The 22,293-nt window shown below is 39.3% G+C and overlaps 1 protein-coding gene and 2 long non-coding RNA genes across 4 annotated transcripts in view; 1 reads left to right on the top strand and 2 right to left on the bottom strand.

Annotated features, from left to right (window-relative positions):
- Nucleotides 1–10,345: 10,345 nt before the first annotated feature.
- LOC146514034 (uncharacterized) lies at nucleotides 10,346–17,377 on the bottom strand. The gene is made up of 2 exons (XR_014875286.1): nucleotides 16,537–17,377; nucleotides 10,346–13,659 (listed from the first exon to the last, which is right to left on the bottom strand). It is a non-coding gene; the product is annotated as an uncharacterized LOC146514034 (long non-coding RNA).
- On the bottom strand, nucleotides 15,272–16,464 carry LOC146514035 (uncharacterized). The gene is made up of 2 exons (XR_014875285.1): nucleotides 16,130–16,464; nucleotides 15,272–15,627 (listed from the first exon to the last, which is right to left on the bottom strand). It is a non-coding gene; the product is annotated as an uncharacterized LOC146514035 (long non-coding RNA).
- A 3,827-nt stretch (nucleotides 17,378–21,204) lies between the features above and the next one.
- Nucleotides 21,205–22,293, top strand: part of fibcd1b (fibrinogen C domain containing 1b) — a 135,265-nt gene continuing 134,176 nt past the window's right edge. Inside the window, exon 1 of one of the 2 annotated variants that reach the window (XM_085168652.1) lies at nucleotides 21,205–22,287. In XM_085168652.1, the coding sequence (XP_085024778.1) occupies nucleotides 22,216–22,287 (72 nt within the window). In that variant the 5' untranslated portion in view covers nucleotides 21,205–22,215. The remainder of the gene's footprint in view (nucleotides 22,288–22,293) is intronic. The other variant, XM_085168651.1, reaches the window with a different exon arrangement.

Genomic DNA, 22,293 nt, shown 5'->3' with positions numbered 1-22,293 from the left:
AGACTATTAGATATTTTCAAACAAACCTTGTCAGATTTGAACTTTCCCACTTCTCCTCTTAATTACAACTTCCATTTTTTACTTGGTCCTTGAGGTATAATTAATCCCATTAGACATCTCCTTGTCCTTTGGGTAAAATATTACAAGAGTGTTTTGGAAGTATTTTTTTCTTTTAAAATAATAAATTTAACATGTAATATTGTAATGGGATTCTAGAGGATAAACCTGAGCAGATCGCACCTCATGCTTTCGCCGTACTTGTGAAAACCTCTTAACAGGGGGACAGGTGATGTGTTCTTGGTACCATTCATCACTGTAAAATACTTAGGCAATTAAAAAAGAGGCAAGAGGACACGCAAACACTGATGGAGACAAGAAGTGACATTTTCTGCATAAAAATATAACAAATCCTATGGAACAGTTTAATTAGATAACTTATGTAAATGTTACTCCAAAATATACACTCATTCAGTCATTTTATGACCAACTATTGTTATAAGATGTTTTTATTTGTCACTTGCAGAGACCTATTTTTTTTTAAAGAAAAAGGAAAGGCGGGTGAATTTATGCCTGTCTGGATGCCTAGATTTAATCCTGCTACAAAACAGAGTGTTGCCCCATTCAAAGCTAAACTCTAAACTGTCTTGGAAGAGGGATTTTTTTTTATCTTCAACATATTTTTCAGTAGCTTTTTTTCTTTTGTTTTTGTTATACCATACCCGTACTTGTATTTGAAGACTCCTGCTGCTAGTCCTTGAATAGTAACTTACTTTAGAAGAAGCCAAAGTATGCAGCATGCCCAGTGGCTATGGATCTCTCAGTATCACAAAACTTATTAACCCTTAAAGTAGGGATTGAACTTGGTTGCAGACGGGAACATAAACAGCAGAAACCACAGATGAGTAGTCACTCTTGTTCTTTGAAGTCCACTAGAAATCCATCTGAAGGGTGCATGTGTATATAGTTCATTCACAAAAAAATGGCAGTGACATACACATTCTCACTGAGCTTCAAACTCACTTAAGAGGAAATTTACACGAACCCCAGCACACGCAAGGATATGCAGACGCTATACAGAGCAATTTTTTTGTTTTGATGTGTTTCAATATTTAATTTTGTTTTTATCTATGTATAATAGAGGTGAGCCGATGGACAGTGATGCCAGGGACGGACAATGGTAATAAGGTTAGGTAATGGCGATAGCTCATCAGTCAAGGAGATTTTTATCTAATTTCACTGTTGAGGCATTAAATTAATATTGTCATTGTGCTGAGCTTGATAATAAATCGTATCTGGAAAGCCATCATTTCATATCACACCTCCACACATAAGCAGTGCTGCAGCACAGACGTGTCTGGGCCTGCACAGGCGTCCTCGCACAAGTTGGCATATTAACTTCTGCACGCATTGAAGTTAGTGTGTGTGGAGCAGTTGCATGGATCCATCATAATCATCATCAAATGAGAGAAAAACAGGAGGAGGATATTTCTGACTGCCGGATTGATTTTTAAATCAGAGCTTAATGTGACTGCATTTGTGGAGACGCTCGTTTGTCTCGTCTTCTTAACTTTGTTCCACCGGGCGTTTTTGTCAGCGTGTCGGTGGGAGGGGGTCAGTGAAGAGACATTTTATTCAGAAAAAAAAGATGAATCAGTAGAACTATAAATGCAAGTTAAATAAAATATAAAGAGGCTTTAAATCTCATGACCTTATAACTTTTTAGCTGCCACATTACTGTAAATACTGGCTACCCAGTATTGTCGATCAGCATTTTATGTCGACGTACAAATATTTCTCCATCCTCGAAATGAGACATAAACTCCCAGTGTGCATGCTTCTCTTTCACCTGTGTGTGTGTTTTGTTTGGGTTTGGGGGGGGGTCTGCAGCTTTAGACCACAGTTTTCCTACATTACGAAGGGTGGATAGCACTAAAGCAATTGTAGGCTCCTCTGCTGCCCAGCAGAGATGCCATTGTTGTAACAGGATGCAATAGGATGATTGGACTATAAAGCAACCCTAAAGTATAATGTAACCAGCTGTCATTTCTAGCTCTTTTGAGATTGTATTTTCTGGTACGGATTATTACTAATTTGAAGTTTGCTGTACTAGTAATTGAGACTATTACTTTTACACTGTTTATTGTCCCTCTGCTTTCGTTCTAATAAACATAATGAGGTGACTTATCTAGTTCCAAAACAAAAAGTCTGACTGTAAAAAATCAGAAGACATCTTAAGTTAATTGACTTTAGATATGTGTGTGTATGTATTTCTATAAAATGTTTAACTTGGATAATTGTTGCTTCATGTATTCTCTTTGTGTTCAGTTCCAAAATGATTTACTTCCTGGATTTGATTTATTACACTCTTTAATTTAACCACTCCAGTTTTGAGACTGTACATTATAGCAGTTTGGCTGCATAACAGCCTTGTCAGCAGTAGATGATCATTTCCTCCTCTCCTTTACCCGAGTTCCCCACTGTCGAATGAAGCGTATACAAAGTGAGAGTCAAGCAAGATATATTTGGCATTGTTTGGCAGTGGTGTTTAGCTCAAGTCAATTTACATACATAAGGATTAAAGTTTTCTGTTTTCAAACTTTGGAGGAAGGCACTGCCGCATATGCAGTGTGCGGTATGCAATCCCAAACATTAAAGCAGCTTTAAAGCAGCTTTATTATAGCAATAAATCAAATGACTACATGTAATGTGAAAGCTATCTAAGGATTGCAATGACAGTGCAACTCTTACACTCCTCTGGGACACAGCAGGGAAGGACTGATCAGGAAATAGCAGCTACTATGGATACTGTGGCTTTCCGAGCTCAACTGACTTCCGAGCTACTCGGGTTTATGTCTGTGAGAGATCCCATTTTGTTTTTGTTTGCTCTCGTGGGGGGAAAAATGGCAGTATTTGCAAGTCAGAAAGCAAAATCGAGATGAGATAACACAATGTATGCTCACAGTCTCCCACTAAGAAAGCATTCAACAAGGGGACAGAGCCGTTTGTAATCCACCCGTGATAAACTAAGTGCTTTGAGAGACGGTTTATGAGAGCCGCTCCATCTGCTCCAGATACCCGAAATGCATATTTTATCTTCCATGAGTATTGTAATCACTTCCACATTTAGAATGGATTTCTTTCTTCCTTTTAGTCTTCCCATGCAATTTGTTTCCAATTTGCCTTTTCTTGGTACAGCAGTTGAATACACACATCACCCGGAAACGTCAGAGTGCTTCAATAAAACTTTGCACAATAAAGCAGTAAAGCATATAGTCCATGTATTTATGATCCTGAGTTTTTTTCATTAGTGCTACCTGGTGTATACAATGTAATCTTTGTTTAAGTTGCACACTGATACAATTTATTAATGGATATGTTCCTATACACAATAGGCATTGGCACATATTGTGCATCAGTGGAAAGATTTGCTTTTAGGTATTTCAATACCAGTTCAACACTGCATCCTACTTCCTCTATGAGGATACTGCTATTATTCATTTTTGCTCTACACTAGTTTTAACCACAGCATCCACAAACACAATAATAACACTTGACTACATGGGAGACAGGGGTTTCTGCAGTCACACCACTGTGTGCCTGAACAGCTGGTAAATAGCTTTGCAGCCCCACAGGAAAAATTCCTGTCTCCTTTCATGTTCACACTGTACACTGTAGACTTCAAATGAAACCAGGGCTCATCGTGTCTTTGACAGAATGCCTCAAATGACTCTGCAGGATAGCTAAGCAGGGGTTTGAGTTCAGGGAGGAGACTGACAGCTTGATGGAGTGATGTGGTGTGAGCCATATGGACCTTATTGTGACAAAGACAAAGAAGATTGTTGATTTAGGGAGAATGATGAGCAACCGGCCGGTCAGTAGTGGGTGTGCACGTAGCATCAGCAGAAACCAATCTTGCTGAGGATGTCTCAATCTAGTGCAAGTCCAAACACAGAGGAAACAGATAAACAATCAAAACTTTACTGGCAGAGGCTTTATCTAAAACTCATATGGCCAAAATGTAATGTCACAAAAGTCCATGTAGATGGACACAAATTGTTCTGTAAAGGTTACCATGTTTTTGAAAAAAAAAATAATAATTAGAAGTGTGATTTATGTGAGCATATGTGAGGTACTTTAATCGCATAGGCAACCCCAAAAGGGAGCTTGGAAAAATGTTAAAAATAGCATTTTTACCCAATCCACATTCTTTTAATTAGCTTTTTTTTTTCGTTTTTCTTCATTTTACATGGTCTTTAGCCTAATCCTAACTACACAGCAAGTTAAAACTGTCACGATCCTGGGTCTTTTCACCCAGCATTTTAAGTTTTAGTTTATGGTTTATGTTTAAGCCCTTCAGGTTTTCTAAGTTCATTTTTATCATGCCTAGGTTGTTATAGTTCTTTGTCATTAGATTCCCCTTGTGTCTTCCACTCCTGTTTAGTCTCCCTTGCCCTTCATGTGTTTCATGTCTGTGTCTTACGTTGTCAAGTTCAGGTTGTCATGTCTGCGTCTTATGTTTCCTGTTTTATTTTGAAGAGGTCTTGTGTTCCTGTGTTCATCGTGTTTAGTTTCACTCTTCCACTGTGACATCATTATGTTCATGTGTGTCAGCTGTTCCCCCATGTGTTCCCACTTCTCTCATTAGCCTCCTGTGTGTATTTAGTCTGTGCCTTCTCATTCAGTCTTTGTCGGATCGTCTGCGTTGTTCCCATGCCGTGACCGGCGTTCAGGTTTTCATATAGCCTCATCCTCATCCTCGTCATGGCCATGGCCATGTTTAGAGTTTTGTTTGTTTTTCTTTTTACCAGGGTTTTTCATCGTTCGTGTTTCCTTTCTAGTTTACCCAGTTTATGTTATTGCTTAGTTTGCATTGTTTTTCCCTTTTATTTTGTACTGTTCTGTCTGCCTTAATAAACAGCTCATCATCAGTTAAGTTTGAATTTTAGAATGTCTGCACCTGGGTGCACTCTTCACACTCCACGCAGTTTTCCTCGGCAAACTGTGACAAAAACACATAGACGTGGATAAAGTCACAGTTTACGTGTAAACCACTTAACTATAGTTTAAGACAAAATGAAAATTCACAAAGAAAAAGTAACAAACAATGGTCACGGACATTTTCAGAATCCCTTATTGACAACTTTCAGCTTTTTGGTATCTATATTCCTTAACAGAATTCAATTCAGTTCAATTCAATTTTATTTATATAGCACCAATTCACAATAACAATCACCTCATATTACTTTACTTCTTGTAAGATAAAGACCTACAATAATAGAGAGAAAACCCCAACAATCAGATGTGCTCCTGTGAGTGAGCAATTGGTGACAGTGGCAATAAAAAAAACTCCCTTTCAACTGGAAGAAACCTTCAAAAGAGCCAGGCTCATGGACCATCTGCTGCGAATTACTGGGAGTGAGGGGAAAGAGATGAGAGCAGACAGACAGGACTAGTGGAAAATTATAGGAGAGAGAGCCAGGGATTAATAATTGCAATAAATTAAATATTTATAACAAAATTCCATGAGACAGTGTAGGAATTGTTAGCCCCAATGAATAGGGCCACTTAGAAACAATCCACTGGATTAATTAAACTGATTTCACTGCAAATCTTCTGCATTCCATGTGCTGTGTGATTGCAAGTTTAGAGATGTCATCAAGACTGCAGTGCATTATCAAATGTTAATGTATTTTATTCATTTCTCTTCAGTCTGTGGTATGATCCTGGGCTACTAGTAACACATACCGACAGTATGTGTTACTAGTAGCCCACAATGGTATAATCAAATCATGTCAAGCACATATGAGCTGTAGGCTACAGATGTCTGGTAAGCTCATTCTTTCTAACCTCCATTTTTGCTTTCAATTAAAAATTTACAGCACTTGTTCCACCCCTGCTGACATTGCCAAGTGACATGACTTGAGAAAATTTATTAGACTTTGCACAGCGTCCTGTAGGGCTACAAACAGTTTTTTATATTTTATTTATACACAGTTTCTCTTACATGAGAGTATACCAAAACAATGTTTAAAATGTATTAAGTTCACCTTTAATTTATAAAATACTCTGCGTTTATTACGGTGGGGATCTTTCTTTTGTTTTTCTTTGATGTTCTCTCTCTGGGCTATTAAAATATTTTCTCAAATTTGATTATTTGTCAGGAATTTCATCAATACTTGTTTGAAGCACATTAATTGGGTGGACTCATAATATTTTTTATGGTGTTTTTCGGCTTTGGCTCATCTCGAATTATGCATTATTTGTTGCCTTTGGATAGTCTGTGGAAATAAAGTGAATAGTGTGCAGATTTATTTAATATTAACTTTTGCACTATGTTTAGTATGGGCGCATCAAACAGAGGATTTCTGTTCTCACTCCCAAAGTACCGAGTTAAGTATTTGAACACAATTCTTGAGGGAATGAGCTACGTCCAAATTTAGATATTAATCACTGACTGGTGGCAGAGTATAATCACAAACAAGCGATAACAGCATTCAGCCTTTTTAGGCAAGCATAAATTATGCAAAAACTTGATATTATTTCTCGGTATTAAATATAATACTGTCGAGATTCAAAAGAGACACAACCCCAAATATATTAGGGCCAGCCAAAGCTTTTAGGAGAACAGAGCCTTTCACCTTTGGTTTGCTCCCAACATAAGTAATTTACAGTTTTTGTGCATGGATATATATTTTTTTCTACACCAAAAGAGTAAAGAGTTGGATCCTCTTTCATCCATGGCCACTGAACCCACACACCCCTCTTTAATGAAGGTGCTGTTTTACCTTTCCTTCAAGTCAGGAATGAATTCAATAGGTTGACATTCTGTCCTGACCTATCTGCAATCATCTCCAATAGCTCTGATACTTCAAGCAGCAAGACTGTGATATTATGATTATTATATATCATTTTCATTCTTCTCTTTGGTTCAGGCTCTTTGGTTTCACCTGAAAGTGCACTGACACGGGCTGAGTGAAGAATTTCATCTCTCTACCTTGGTAATTCACACACATTACTGCATATCGGCACAGGAGAGACTCTCTCGCACAAACTACAGCTTATTCATTTCCAGAGCTCTGTGGTCACATGGTGCAACACCGCAAAATTCTGGTTCACAACATACACATTACATTGGTCCTTAATAACGTATGAGAGAGAAGGGCACAAAAACATGACTATTATTTAACTATAAACAGATCCAAATTTATTTTGTTGCTGTTATTGTGCTTGTTGTGGGACCTAGATAATATTACCTGCATAACAATTTGCTCAACAGGCTAGAACATGTACAATACACATTGATACATAGAGCCCAACGGTCAGACCTGACAAATGGATCACCTTAATCAGGTTCATCTCATCCAAAAGGACAACAAAACAGCACCCCAATAAATCAATTAAAGGTTGAATTATGCTAATGAATCCCAAGGTGAATGACTGCAATGCTATTTAACTACATTTCATGGCATTCGGCTTATGTTAGCGAGCAAACCGTTTCTGTGATGAGCTACAACATGTCGAACATCACAGCTGACAGATAAACATCTGTCCTCTGTGCTGTGTAATCAGACATGAGGCACAACTTTGATGGTCCTGCAAAGAGAGTTGGCCAGTTATTCCCATTAGGCCAAATGATACACAGCTCCATGTGAGAACTGTCATCATTAAAAAATCTCACACACATTATATAACCTATTTGATTCTTCACAGTCAAATGAGAAAAAAAGATAGAACAGAAAATTAAATTCATGTGTTCAGGAGGATGTTTATGTGTATTCATAATTAGCCTGACCCGTCAATGATGCAGGACTCTGCTGTGAAAATATTCAAAAGCGATGCGGCTAGGCTAAGTAAAATCAATTTCACATTTACAGTAATAATACAATAAAATGCGATGATTGCATTCAAATTCATAAACATGACACATGACTGTGTGAACATTAATATTTTCTTCATTCACTGGTGCAGGCATAGTCCAACAATTCCACAGGAGGAGCATCCAAACACAGGCCACCCTGAGAACAGAGTTAAAGTCCAAATTCCAAATCTTTAATCCAAAAACGGGAGATGGTCACAGACAGTGAGGCAGGCAAACAGTTCAGTGAGCAAAAGTCAAAATCCAATAAAAAGACCAGAAGGCAAAGTAAACAAAGAAACAAGAAAAAGACTTGAAACATGGGAAACAAGAAATGATGCCTGAACACCTTAAGCATAGAAACAATACGATCGAGCAAATCAAAGCTGCAGGCATAAACATATACATAGACTCATTACTGACAGGTTTGACATAAAATGACTGGAAACAGAAATGCAACTAACTGAAGTGTGAGATAGTCAGAGACTTCAAAATAAAACAGGAAGCCAGTAAATATATGCTAATACAGTGACGAAAACTCTTAGCAGTGGGCAATAACCAATGATGACAAAAGGAAATAGCTCAAGAGAAACTCACTGTAATGAATACAAACATACAAACTCGGTTTCTTTCTCGCTCCTCTCACCCCTAGCCAGTCGCTGTAGATGGCTGCCCCTCCCTGAGTCTGGTTCTGCCAGGGAGGTTTTCCTTCCCTCTGTCACCATAGGGGGTCGTCTGGGATTTTGTCTGTATTATTGTTGAGTCTTTACCTTAAAATATAAAGCATCTCAAGGCAACTGTTGTTGTGATTTAGTGCTATGAACTGAATTGTTTCATCGGCAGTCTATGCAGTGCATATCTGACTGTTGCAAAGCTTCAGGTTAAGTTGATAGTGAATGCAGGATACAAGTGCATTATGTTATATACATAATGTTTCCATTTTAGCCTCGCAGTAAACACGACTGACACTCATTGTTATATAAGTATAGACATTTATTTAGCAGGACCTCGGTGTGTTCATGAATATAAAAAATAAAGCTATTCAGGGGGAAAAAATCATGTTGTACAGGCAACTGAAACCAGAAAGCACACACTCAGTGTAGTAATGAAACAACCGTTATATAAGTTATACATTAATTTGCTAAAGTTAATTAGCATAATAGGGTGTCAAAAACATTTTTACTAAATAAAGAACCAAAGCCTGACATGTTTTGAATAATACAGCACTATGAGGCACTACTACTACTGAGAGACAAAACAGAAAACTACAACTCCTAGAGAATCAAGAAAACCAAAAGCCTTTGGTCAAAGAAATGACAAATTTATGACAAACATCTTCGTTGTGTATTATGTTGCATGAATAATTCACATTTCCTGATGTGTGTGGCTACACTCCCTTACAGTACTGTGCAGAAGTCTTGAGACACATTTTGTTTCCAAGGAGTCAGACTTTCTTGTAATTTGTTTTTAAAGTGGCCGTGAGCAATAGTTCTCCAGACTTTTTTTTTTCTTGGGGCACTGGCTGCTTTTTCATTCACTTTCAGTTCAGCTCTTGTACTTGACCATTTTTGGAGGAATGTTTTTGTCCTGTTAAGCTACTTTACACTGGCCTATAACTCATTCAAGCACATAAATGGCACTGAAGTTAAGGGAACAAGTGTTGTGTCACAGAACAGAAAACTTAGAAGTGAACTGATTTTTAAAATGTATCTTTATATCAACAGTAGCAAAGTTTACCAGGCTTAAAATAGTAATTCTGCACAAAAAATGTGATTCCAAAATAAATATTAACTGAAAACTTGGCATACTTCAGCAGGGCATGCAGTGTGCCCTAAAACGTGGTGCAAACTGAGCAACCAACTCACCCACAAAGTGACTTAATAACCTCAGAGCTCCAAGCCTCCTCTAGCCTTAACATCAGTACAAAAAAAAAAAACAAAAACTGTGCACCTGGGAGCTTAACAGAGTGGGTTTCCAAGGCCGAGCAGCTCCTAGGGTAGTTTAAAAGCATGACCTCACTCAAAAATTGCAAAACAAATGGAAATGTGTTGAAGATATTCTGTACTCAGCTCATCGTCCTAGTGTGCGGTGAGTTCATTGATCCATTTCTGCACTTAGAGAAAACTTCTCTCCCTCCTGCTTGTGTCCTATCTTTGCCTTTGCAATCTAACACAGATATTTTTGCACTTCTAGAACCGTGGCTACATTTCTATGAGGGCACTGTCCATGTATGGTTGTAATACGATTTGTGACGTAGTTTAAAGGAGCTTATTTATCTATAGATTTGTTGTGTGGCCTGTAAATTTATATAGGTTTATTAATCATGTAATATTGACTCTTGTAGTACTATTTTAAATATACATTTACATTTTTGCTGTGTATTTTAATTTATAACCTCTGTTTTGTTGACATAGGGTGCAAATACAGTTGCACTTATGCACCTATGTGACAATATGAGTATTTCAGTTTTTGGTTGTTTTTCTTTTATTATTATTCATAGCAAAGTGGTTTCATACAAATGGCCTGCTGACAAAGTTGGTTGCCCATCCAATTCATATGCTTTGGCACCATACGCCACACCCACCTACTACAAAGAAACACACAGAAACACATAGAAACACATAGTTTCTGTGTCCTGTGATGGTAATCAGAACTGTAATCTATGATCCTGAAATGAAAGAAAATCTGAGTGTCTACCATTTGCATATACCATGAATAAGAGCAACCACCCTCAGCCATCTGTTGTTTTGGGGAGATATATCCTGATCTAGCATTATTGTAGACTTTACCAATTCACCTCACATGCAAAGTTCATTTTCACTTCAGCCACACCATGTTTTAAAATGAGATTTGGGTGGGCGGTCCACATTAAAAGAGAAGCATTTTCTTTCCAAATGTAATGAACCAGGAGTATTAAGAAAATCCTTGTGTTATTTAATGTCTCTTTCACTTTGTGCAGATTACACTCACAGGAGATTTCAGGGGCTAAAAAAAAATAGTGGGGCATCCTTTCCTACCCAGGAGCTACCTACAGCTTAAGGACGTTGTAAGGTTAAATGGTAAAATGAGGTATCCGTCTGTCTTTCGGGGAAATAAATAACCTTCATGAGGTAACTGCGAGCATGTGATGCTGAAGCCTGTGTGTTTAGTTCTAACACCTATAAACACAAGGCAGAAGAAAAGCTGTCACTATATTCGGAAAGGAGGCCACTGGTTTCTATTTTCTTTTTTTCCCTTTTTTTTTCAAAAAAAGAAAAAGCCTTAGGTAGACTTAGTCATGTTCCACAGAGGAAAACAGCTAAACATGTGCGATTTGGGGCATCAAAGAGATTTAAGGGCATTATATAAGTCACATTAAATCTTGAACTACTTCAGATATACAGGGTCGTCCTAGTAGGGGGTAAAGATACTCAATGGAGTTATATGGCCCTACGAGATGAACAAGTATTTTTGGATTACTTCCTTCCTACTTAATGCCCAATCCCTTAAAGAGGTACAGATTGGACTTAAACCACTCTGAGAGCTGAGAGCTGAGAGTCCCACATACATTAAGAGACTTTACATATTACAGGATTCATCAGAGTCAAATACTTGTGTGTGTTTTGGTAGGTGCACTTGTTTTTGCCTATACACATCAATGAGTTGGTTAAGAAAGTAAACTGGGAAGTCAGAGGCTGAGAGGTGAGTGTGTATTAAAGCAAAAGGGTGGGTTGGTTTTTATGAATACTCCTACTTTCTATTATCTACTCTATCTACTATCTCTCAAACTAAATGTGCAAACTATGTTTTCAAACATCCTGCAAAGAGCGGTAGCTTCAAGTAAAAAGGGGTTAATCAGAGTATTGCAAACTTGTAAAGGTGCCCTGAAGCATTGCCCATGGGAGGCCTGCGGATAATTACAAACCATTCAGCAAACACAACCCAGCAGCTCACTGAGACATTCTGACGGGGAGCCAAAAGGTAAACACCGTGCAAACAAGACATAGATGGCAAAACACAGAGTATATAAGTTATACAACATTAGCTCTCAGATTGAAAGCGTGGATCGAAGGGACACCTGACTCATAAATGGACCACAGCTACGCGTGGAGCATAATCAGGCTACGGATACTGTAAAACATCACATACAGAGATCATAATCATAGTTAATAGCTTAGATACAGAAGTCTCCCACCATATTTCCAAGATCATAATCATTACAGTCTCTTTTGTGATCATCATCAGCACCACCACCACTTATGTAGTTCCAACTCCCAGATTTGTGCCTAATTAGCCTCATTAGTAAATGTCACCTCAATCTGAATTTGTACTCACTGGACCTCCAGTGCTTAAGAATGTGTGTTTGCAGTTGGATGCGTGTGCGCTGCGTTTGATGAAATAGTTCTGCCCCATGGGGTTGATATTGCAGCTGAAAAAAGGAATAGGGCAGAGCGAAGACTGCAAAGAGTCTGATGTATCAGTAACCTCCATCTTGTCCCACACCTATGGCTAACCTCGGGCTAAGTTAGGGAATTAACAGAGGGAGCCGGGGAGACATGCAAGACTGCCTTTGACTTTGCACTTCAGAGGTGTGAGTGGTTTTTGCCCCTCCTCTGGAGACGTTGAGAAAGACCGGCATTATACATTAATAACACCAGAGATTTTTCACCCCGTCTGCACAGCATTTGTTTGTGCTCCTTATTGATTTTTCATGGAATTCCTTTGATGAGAGTATAGGAACTGACACATTTGATACCACCGTTAATCGTTGTGTGCCCTTTTGTGTAAGCGTGAACCTTTTTAGTACATAACTGTGCGAGCAATTGTTAATTGAATGTATTATTGAACTGTGCACATCTGTATGTGCATATATGCGTTTTACTAGGTGTTCTTTTCTTGTTTAGTAATGAGCGCTGTTCAATTATCTACATTAAACCACAGTGTCATAACGTCCCTCATATTCTTTTATAACCATGCAAGCCTTCACACACATCTTTTCTTTTTTCTTTTCCTTTTTTTTTTTTTTTTGCATCTCTGTCACTTTACAAATTATAGACTTGGTATTTTGGGAAGGGCAGTTCGCACTGTTGGATCTTCACAGTTCTGTGCATTTGTCCCACTGCCACTCTATGCGTGAAAATAAAAAAAAGAAAGGAAGAAAGAAAGAACATCCAAGATGAGAAAATCTCAGACAGCAACAATGAATGAAGTATGAAACATAACAAAAAGCACAATGGATGTTAGGAAACCAATGCCAATAAATGGCTGTATAGTTTGGGTTAATTTTAGAGATAAACAGCTTTTCCAGGAGATTTCTGGATGTCTTTGTAGATGTAGCTGATCAGATTTCAGTGACATTCAGAGATGAAACCAGAATTAAGCACACAGATGAATGCACATAAATGAAAGCATGCACGTTTCCAGTCGAAGATACGACTACAGGATGGGATGACCAAGATTCTGACTTCAGCCGCTCTGCTGCATATCTGGCAGCCCTCTGTTAAGTCTCTTCCCTCGATATTAAATTCATGGCTCATTCCTTGTGAAATAAATTGCTATATTATTGCAATATTTTGTCAGAAGCCCGGAAGGATATGGGCTAAATTGAACACCCCTGCAGTTTGTAAGCAAATGTGCAATGTTTGCACATTCCTTGTTTTTCATCAAGCGGTTACCACGACCCCAGGGTGTAAAACGACATTTGGTGTTAACTGCCTTTTGTTCCAGTAAGCACGAGTCGATACTGTATGTCTGTTTTTACATGTTATGATATATGACACACTCTCTTGAAGCTGTTTGCGAATGCCTAAAGGATATCATGTCACCTGTACGGTGTACATTTTAGGACATCGTCAGGTCTCAGGAAAAAAGTTGTCAGGTATCAGTCTCACATGAAAAAATGTCAGGTATCAGTCTCACATGAAAAAATGTCAGGTCTCAGACTCACATGAAAAAATGTCAGGTCTCAGTCTCACATGAAAAAATGTCAGGTATCAGTCTCACATGAAAAAATGTCAGGTCTCAGTCTCACATGAAAAAATGTCAGGTCTCAGACTCACATGAAAAAATGTCAGGTATCAGTCTCACATGAAAAAATGTCAGGTCTCAGTCTCACACGAAAAAATGTCAGGTATCAGTCTCACATGAAAAAATGTCAGGTATCAGTCTCACACGAAAAAATGTCAGGTATCAGTCTCACATGAAAAAATGTCAGGTATCAGTCTCACACGAAAAAATGTCAGGTCTCAGTCTCAGGTGGAGGCTGCCATCTTGCAAATTTGGAGTAGTGACTTGAGGTGGAGCGACTGTGTAACGCTCCCGCCCACACACCCGCTGGACGTGACCGCAAACACGCCCCCCTACCATTTTTCACGTAGCCCGGCTGCTCGAGTTTTTTTGCTGGTTTACCGCGACTGACGACTCGTTTAATTAAGGTAAATACAACCATGTCACTGTTATAAAAAGACACACAGCTCATCATCTTATAGTTCTAAAATCACTCTGTTGTTAATTCGTTTGCTAGATTAGCCGCTAGCATACGCACTGTGTTGGAGGCTTGTTGCTAGCTAGTTAGCGATGCTACACACCTGCAACTCTAATAGTCTGTGTTATTGAAGCATTCAGCACTCCTTAGGTTTTGTTATACATTTTTAGACAGCGATGAGATCATGTGCACACTCCACAGAGGCCCAGAGTTACTGTTAATATCAAAAATATAATGCTGTCCTTTGAGATTTTAACATAAGACTGAGTGTAATGGATCTAAAACTGTTTAAATCTTCAGAGCCCTCTACAGCCTGGTAACATGGAGACTTTAAAAACATCAGCAGAACGTTTCAGTAGTGTAGTCTAATTTGTTCTTTTCATTTAATAATAGAGTCCATATTATATCAACAGCTACATTCACCCTGGAGAGAAACTAGTGATGGAGACCATCAGGACCAAGCTGGGTTTCCTGGGTCCAGAGGTTTGGAGAAACTTCTTCCCTTTTTTTCATCACAGCTGTCCTGTGCCAGAAGTTCTGTTGACCCGCTGTAAGAGGCATCATTTAAGAAACACCAGGAACACTGAAGCTCATGGCATTGATCAAGCAGGACTCATGATCTTCACCAGCAGCTCCCTCACAGGGAAATCTTCAGCACTCCTCCGTAGGCCCGCCCAAGGAGATGGATAAACCCAGCATTTCATGAACACTGTGATGAGACCTTTGGTTTGTGTAATGTTATAAATACTCGGATACTCCCCAGAGGCTCCGGACTTTTACATAAAGATATTATATTCAGTCCTGTAGAAAGTTATATATTTAAAAATATATGATCCTCTCTGGTTACTCTGGTATGAATAACTCTGAATCACTTCATGGTAAATAACACACTATCTGCAAAAAACTGTGAAAGAATTCCAGATGACAAGTTTATAGTTAAACATACAAGTGACGACCTTTGACCTTCATCAGGTTTTATTTAATTGTGTTAGACAAAATCTCATATGCTCTTCATGCAGCTGAGTACATCAAGTGTTTAAAACAGAAGCAGTGCAGGTCTGAGATCAGCAGCTTTGTGAAACACAAAACTGAGGTCCTGTTAATGCTGATGTATAGTGACACAGTTACATGAGTGATTAAAACTTTTGTTTTTTGTCTTTAACTTTATCAATAAAACAGCTGCAGCACGTGTAGCACTTTAACCTTTGTACTGTTTTCATCAGTTCATTTTGCAGTTAACATGTGAACATGTTGGATGATCTGTCTGCTGTCACTGGGTGGTGCTGAGGTCTGAATCTGAGGGCAGCTCCTGTAATCACAAAGACAACAGAACCATCAAACTCAAATATAAATTTTATCCCTCAATGTTGAAATAAAGCTGATTCTTCTGTCCTCACACACTCAGGATCTGAAGTTCTTCTCTTACATTTTTTCCAGTATTACAGTACACTACAGTACTTTAATCCATAGTTCCTGATTAATGAGGAGTTACTGAAATACAAGCTTTTAAAAAAATTGTTACTGTCTTTACAGATGTGGCAAGAGACTGAAAACATGTTGTTTGCACATCTTTAATATTCAGCTCTGCACAGGAGGTGCAGCCTGTTGCTTTTACAGTATAATACTTGTAATAAAAGTACAGTAACAGTAATTAGTGACTGAGCAGCCCGGAGCGTTTCTCTTGATTTCTTTAGTAAATGCATTCACCTGCACAGATTAGCTAAACGAACCCTGACATCTTAGCTAGCTAGGTCTCAGGAGCTAGCTAAGGACGGTAGTTACGGAGTAGCTTACAAACACATTTAACTTACCGAAACAGTGCAGCGGGGCCTCGGGTCCTTCTGTCGGGTAGTCCAGTTTACTGAAGAACACCTCAGTCTGTCAGGTTAAAACACTCGGTCGTGTTTTCGAAGCGTAAACGCTGGGCGTCCTCTCAGAGCCTACGCTCTATCTGCTATTTCCGAACAGAGATACGCAAGTTTCTCCGTGACTGCAGCTGTCACTACAGTCATTGGTGGGACGTGACAACAGTGCCACCTGCAGGACGATTTTCTCTCTGTCTGATAGCTCGTGTTCTGAGACCTGACATTTTTTCGTGTGAGTCTGATACCTGACATTTTTTCATGTGAGTCTGATACCTGACATTTTTTCGTGTGAGACTGATACCTGACAACTTTTTCCTGAGACCTGACGATGTCCTAAAATGTACACCGTACACCTGACTTTGTGTCAAAACAGACATAATTCACGTCTGTTTGCATAAAAACACTTCACTGAAATTTGTACATTTGAAAAACATGTGAAGCCCCTGCCAACATGTCATCACATGTTATCTTGAATGGTGAGCTTGATGATTTTTAGGAGTACTCAAAGGCTGCACAGATTGTGAGGGAAAAAAAACACACTGGGAATGACAAAATAAAAAAATAGGAGAAACATAGAACATTTGGCTGTAACTATGAAAAGCATATTTACTGTTAACCTGCTCATTAAATATGTAATACCCAATCAGCCAATTGCACGGCAGCAATTCAGTATGTTTAAATGTTTGATAAACAGTCACCTATTACAGCCAAGGTGTGCAGCAGAGCATCTCTGAATACATAAAAAAGAAGGGCAGCAGAAGACCGCACCTGTAGCTGAAGCTACAGTTCACACATTGGACCACAGAAGATTGGAAAGACGTTGCTTGGTAATGAGTCTCTTGTGGCATTTGGATGGTACGGTGTGAATTTGGCATAATGAAAGCATCCATCCAGCCTTGTATCAACTCTTCAGGCTGGTGGTGCTGGTGGTGCTGGTGGTGTGATGGATATCTTCTTGGCACATTTTGGGCCCCTTAGTGCCAACTGAGCATCATTTAAGTGCCACAGCCTTTACACAACAAGTGTCCAGTGACTGTACATATGCTCTTTCTACTGTGCATGTTGCACTTACATGTTATTATGTTCATCCACATAGCCAATGCCATTGAGCATGCATGTATTCAAATACAATTACACAGAGATATGGGTGCATTACAACTATTTTTCCATGCATGACTGTTTGTGGATATGAATTCACATATGCATAATGTGCTATACATATTACATATTATTAAAAACATACATACACATTCAAAACTACAAGCTCCCCCCCCCCCCCCCCCCCCCCCGATTCTTTCTTTATTAATCGACCTACGAGGCCTTAGATTGAGGGATGGAATTCACACCACCAATCCGCCAATAATTATTAACAAAAAAGTGGCAATGATGTCTTTTCAGAAAAATGCAGGGCCAACCTTTAAAAACGTTCACAATTCTCCAGTGCTATTGTGGTTTTATAATATGTCAGATAGGTTCCTGCATGAGCACAATGTGTTCTGCAAACTGAAAAAGCACAAGTTATTTCACATGAAAGTTCAAAATTCCTTTTCCATGTTGATTTGTAGTCGTCTCGTTGGTTTAAAATGAACTGGAAAGGGTGAAGTTGCATATTGTCCTTGAAAGATTTATAAGAATCTGTGTGACGGACTTAATCTTCACCACTAATTTAATGAAACCTTATCTGAATTGAAAGAATTACAAAAAAGAGTCAGTCTGCGGCATATCATAGCATTATTTTCTGTCTTACAAGACATTCATGATGAACCATCCAACCTTAACCTTTACATACTTTTCCTGTTTCATGCCTTTACAGTATGCTATCATGTATCATGTCTTGATTTACCTAAGAAATGAGAACATGATAGCTGTAACAACTTAAATATATTTTATTGTATGTAAAAATGGCAAGACAATTCTGAAACTGTTGGAGCTTGTTACATAACTACATTATTGTATAACCATTACAGCCGGTGTGCACTGTCCTCACTGCTATATCACAAACATTCTCAGAACAACCATCTGTACTGTAATCATTATTATTAATTCAACATTAAGAACCACTGAAAACACAAAACATGCTTATTTCAAATTAACATATTTAAAGCAGTGGGAGGAAACCTTACATTTATGGGATTTCTCACGTGTTTCCCACACACTCACTGAAATGGCAGCTCAGGTGCCTTATAATCTTAGGACTTTCCAGCCCCTCTTGGGATCTCTCTTCTCTGTCTTTAATCTCACAAAGCTCTCAGTTTGATCTCAGCTCAGAAAAAAAGAACTCTGATTGGTTTAGTTTTAGATTATTTTATTATGTATTTCAGATGCTTTATTTTGCAAGAGCAAATGTATTTGCATTTATATAGCTCATTTCTAATCTCACTGACCACTTAAACCACTTTTAACTACAATTCAGACTTTAACTATACATTAATACAGCACTACATTCTGTCCAATTCAAGGACTTTATTTACCTCATACCCATAGAATCACCAATTAGCCTAACATGCATTTCTTTACTTGGGGGAGAACATGCAAAGTTTAAACAGGCTCTGCCTAGATTTGAACCAGGAACTTTCTTAGTATGAGTTGACAATGATAGCTTGTGCACCAACATGACTGCCCTATTTCAGGTCTCATATCTGTTTCAGGGGACCTTCTGACTACTGTAGCACATCTGTTGCCTTTGTGCACTATCTATGATCACTTCTATGTTTACTATTTAACTCTTTGGAGGTTCCCCCATGAATGCTCAAAGACCAGCAGGTCCCTGTGACTGCAGGAACTTGGGCAAATGTAGTGGGAAGACTGAAAAATCGTGTGACACCTCAAATTTTGTCATCACTTTCCTATAAAAAAACACAGACGTGTGCCACGTCAAAGTCTCAAGATTCTTTAAAACCACCATTTTCTTGAAATCCATCTCAGTTTACAGTATATAGGTCAGTTTCGACCCAGGTCAGCCAGCCCCTGCACAACAGTGTCAAACTTTCAAATAGTTTTTGTGTATTTTGGGTCACTTTAGGAAAAGTCACCATATTTAAGGCTAAAAGGATGACATTCAAGGTATTTTTAATCCTGCTAAATGTCAGGACAGGTCCAATTTGACCCAAACAATATGGAAAGGTCAACAATACCCTCAATTAACTGGTGGATGTCAGATCTGCTAACAATGTACATTGTTTAGCAACGACTCATTATTCCCCTCAAACCATCCTCACTCCTCTGCCAGCAACTGCATCTTTATCACAGGGTTGAGTAATGTCACTCCTGCTTTGCTCCCTGCACTAATTATCAGATCTCTAATCATCAGTTTATCACACTTCCTTAAATGAGCAGAAACAAGGCCGGTATTGAGGCCCATCTTATTGACCGTATCGACTGCGTGTAAAAGAGAAGGGTGGTGGTGGTGGTCTGGGGTGGGAAAAAATGTTGAAGTGAAAATTGATTTTTAGGAACATGCTCATCAATCCATAACTGGAGTTAAAATAGTAGCGCTATTATGTTAACCAGCTGAGCTTTCTTTTAATGTTTTGTTTGTTTTTTTGGAAAAACTGCTTCCAAAAGAACCAAACGAGTCAAGTGCACATTTTTCAATTATTATCATTTCCCCCCTTCATAGTGGCAATTCATATGATTTTCCTTTTATTTGGTTGCCGCTACATAGTCACTTTACTACAGGTGGGAATGAAAGGAAAAGGCTGAATGAAAGAATGGCACAACACAAAATATGCAAATGATTCCACACAGATTCATCGCATGACACAATTGGGCAATTAACAGCTAATCACGCTCTGTGTTCAGCTGACTGGTGTGTCAGTAGAGACAGTGCATTTAGAACTACGGCAGACACCAGAAAATAGAGTCAGAAACAGAGATGGGAAAGTACACGTTTACAGACCTTGATACTTGTGCGTTAGTGCCATATGCAAGGAAAAACAGAGGAGCAACTCTACCTCAGAAAATGTCAGTGGCGTGATTAAACTGCAAGCAAGACTAGTCAATAAATACTTCAAATACAGAGAAATTTTTTATACCGAGCTTTAAGTGGAAAAACTCAATTTTAAGATGAATGCACACTTTAGAAGTCAGCATTGTTCTGCAGAGATGCAAAGAGAAGGTGATATGGTGAGATGAGTCATCCATCACCAACTTCTTAGCGTGTGGGCGAATGCATGACATGCACTAAGAGAATGCCATGGACATAAAGGCTTGACCCCAGCAGCAAGAGGATCCAGTGGCTCTGTGATGGTATGGGAGGAATTTTGCTGGCATCAGGAAGTGTCACTGCAAACCAATGCAAAGCTGTACCGAGTAGCCACCTTTATTCTGTGACAAAACATTTCTTCCCTCATGGGAGTAGACTATTTGAGGATGACAGTACCCCCTTCCCTATGGCAAAAGGGTTCACTGAATGGTTTGAGTCACTGGCCGAAGCTGTGGGAGCTTTTGAACCAACCGCGCTTCTCATAACCATCATTGAAACTGTCCAAATCTCTTTGGATGAATTGAGTTCAATCTCTCAGGTCGAGTGCAGAGTCAGTACAGACGTGCATGCAAACTGTAGTGATGTCAACACCAAACCGAGACGCTGTATGTATGTTTTTCTTTTAATTTGTTGCCCCCTTTTTTAACAACTGGCCTGGACTTTTATGTTTGGGATTTGATGTCCACTGAGCTTGAAACACACCACAAACTTGTGTTAATCCAGGAAAGGGCTCTAGTCGTCTGACTTCTGTGAAATAAATGAGGTAGTAGCTTCAGTTTAATATTCTGTTTCATCTCCCTCTTTTTTATATACCTTAGTGAGGTTCTTCTGCCTTTAACTCCCAAAAAGCCCCCCCCCCCCCCCCCACACACACACACACTTCTAACGGCTGTCACACCAATTAGAAATCCTAGGTAATCTTACCTCTAGTCATTAAAATCCAGTCAGACACTGGGTGCAATAATGTTCAAAGGGTGCTGTGACAGTCTCTGAAATATGAAGCAACCTTTATTAGATTTCCACAAGGAGGATTCCATCAGCAATCTGTTCTCAGGATTGTGTTTAACCGCCTACAGTCTGTGGTCTCCACATTAGAAATATATATATATAGATATATTTTCTATGATCTGCTTCTGTTTGGGTTGCAGCGGGATAGGAGGGTTTGCGCTGCGGTGGAAGTGAAGCAGTAGGCGGTGAGGCGGTGGCACATCTATCGAGGGTAGGGCGGTACTGGGGAGGAACGTTGCCCTGGAGCGCGCCGCACGTACCGAAGGGACGCGCTGATTGACAGTCGGAGGCACGGAGCGCCCCGTGCGGAGCTCGCAAGCGGAGCACGCTAATCTCACCGCAACACGTCTTGTCAACGGCATCTGTGTGAAATTCCCAGATAGATCAGCCTGACGCAGAAAAGAAAAAGAGCAAGAGTATCCGTCCAGCGGCTCCGTTATTGAAGGGGTTTCTGGAGAAGTGGAAAGGACGCGGCGGCTCTGCAACTCTCTCCCCATCTTCTCTCTACCTGTTCAGTGATAAGTGGAAACAGTCTTGGCCAACCTGGCGCCTCAAAGTGTCCGGATAACGGGAGTGGGTGGACGCAAAGGTCAGAATGCACCAAGCAATCTGAGCGAACAAAGATTTTTGTCGATTTCTTTTTGTGGACTAAAAGGACTGCTCTTGATGCTTGATCGAGATAATTTTTTTGGAGGAGAGGTTGCTCTTTAAAAAAAAAAAAATTGTTAAATGCAAAATAATCGCGTTTGTGAATCTGTTTTTAATTTCCAGGAGATTGTAATAGAAGAAAACTCTTTCTAATTGGAATATTGGATACAGAAGCAGGAAAGTCTGGAGGAATTTAGTCTAAGTTCCCTTGGTGCGTAATGTGTGCAAGTGCCGCATAAGTACTTTTGCCTTGTCCGTTTTTCTACGTCCAGTACCCCCATTTTTCTTTCTCATGGAGTAGGCTGAATCGCAGGTAAAGACTTAAAAAGAGTGGGCTTATTCCCTGCCGCCCCGAAACACAGGCGGATTCGATGCGCCGATTCTTCGTGTAATGGTAAATGACCGATGGGGAATCATGAACAGCTCTTCTGAACTCGAAGATGGAACTCGGCATAAAAACCAGGTATGT

Source organism: Neolamprologus multifasciatus, chromosome 7, assembly GCF_963576455.1.
Source record: "Neolamprologus multifasciatus chromosome 7, fNeoMul1.2, whole genome shotgun sequence".
NCBI lineage: Eukaryota > Metazoa > Chordata > Actinopteri > Cichliformes > Cichlidae > Neolamprologus > Neolamprologus multifasciatus.
This window is presented reverse-complemented; position numbering and strand designations above follow the sequence as displayed.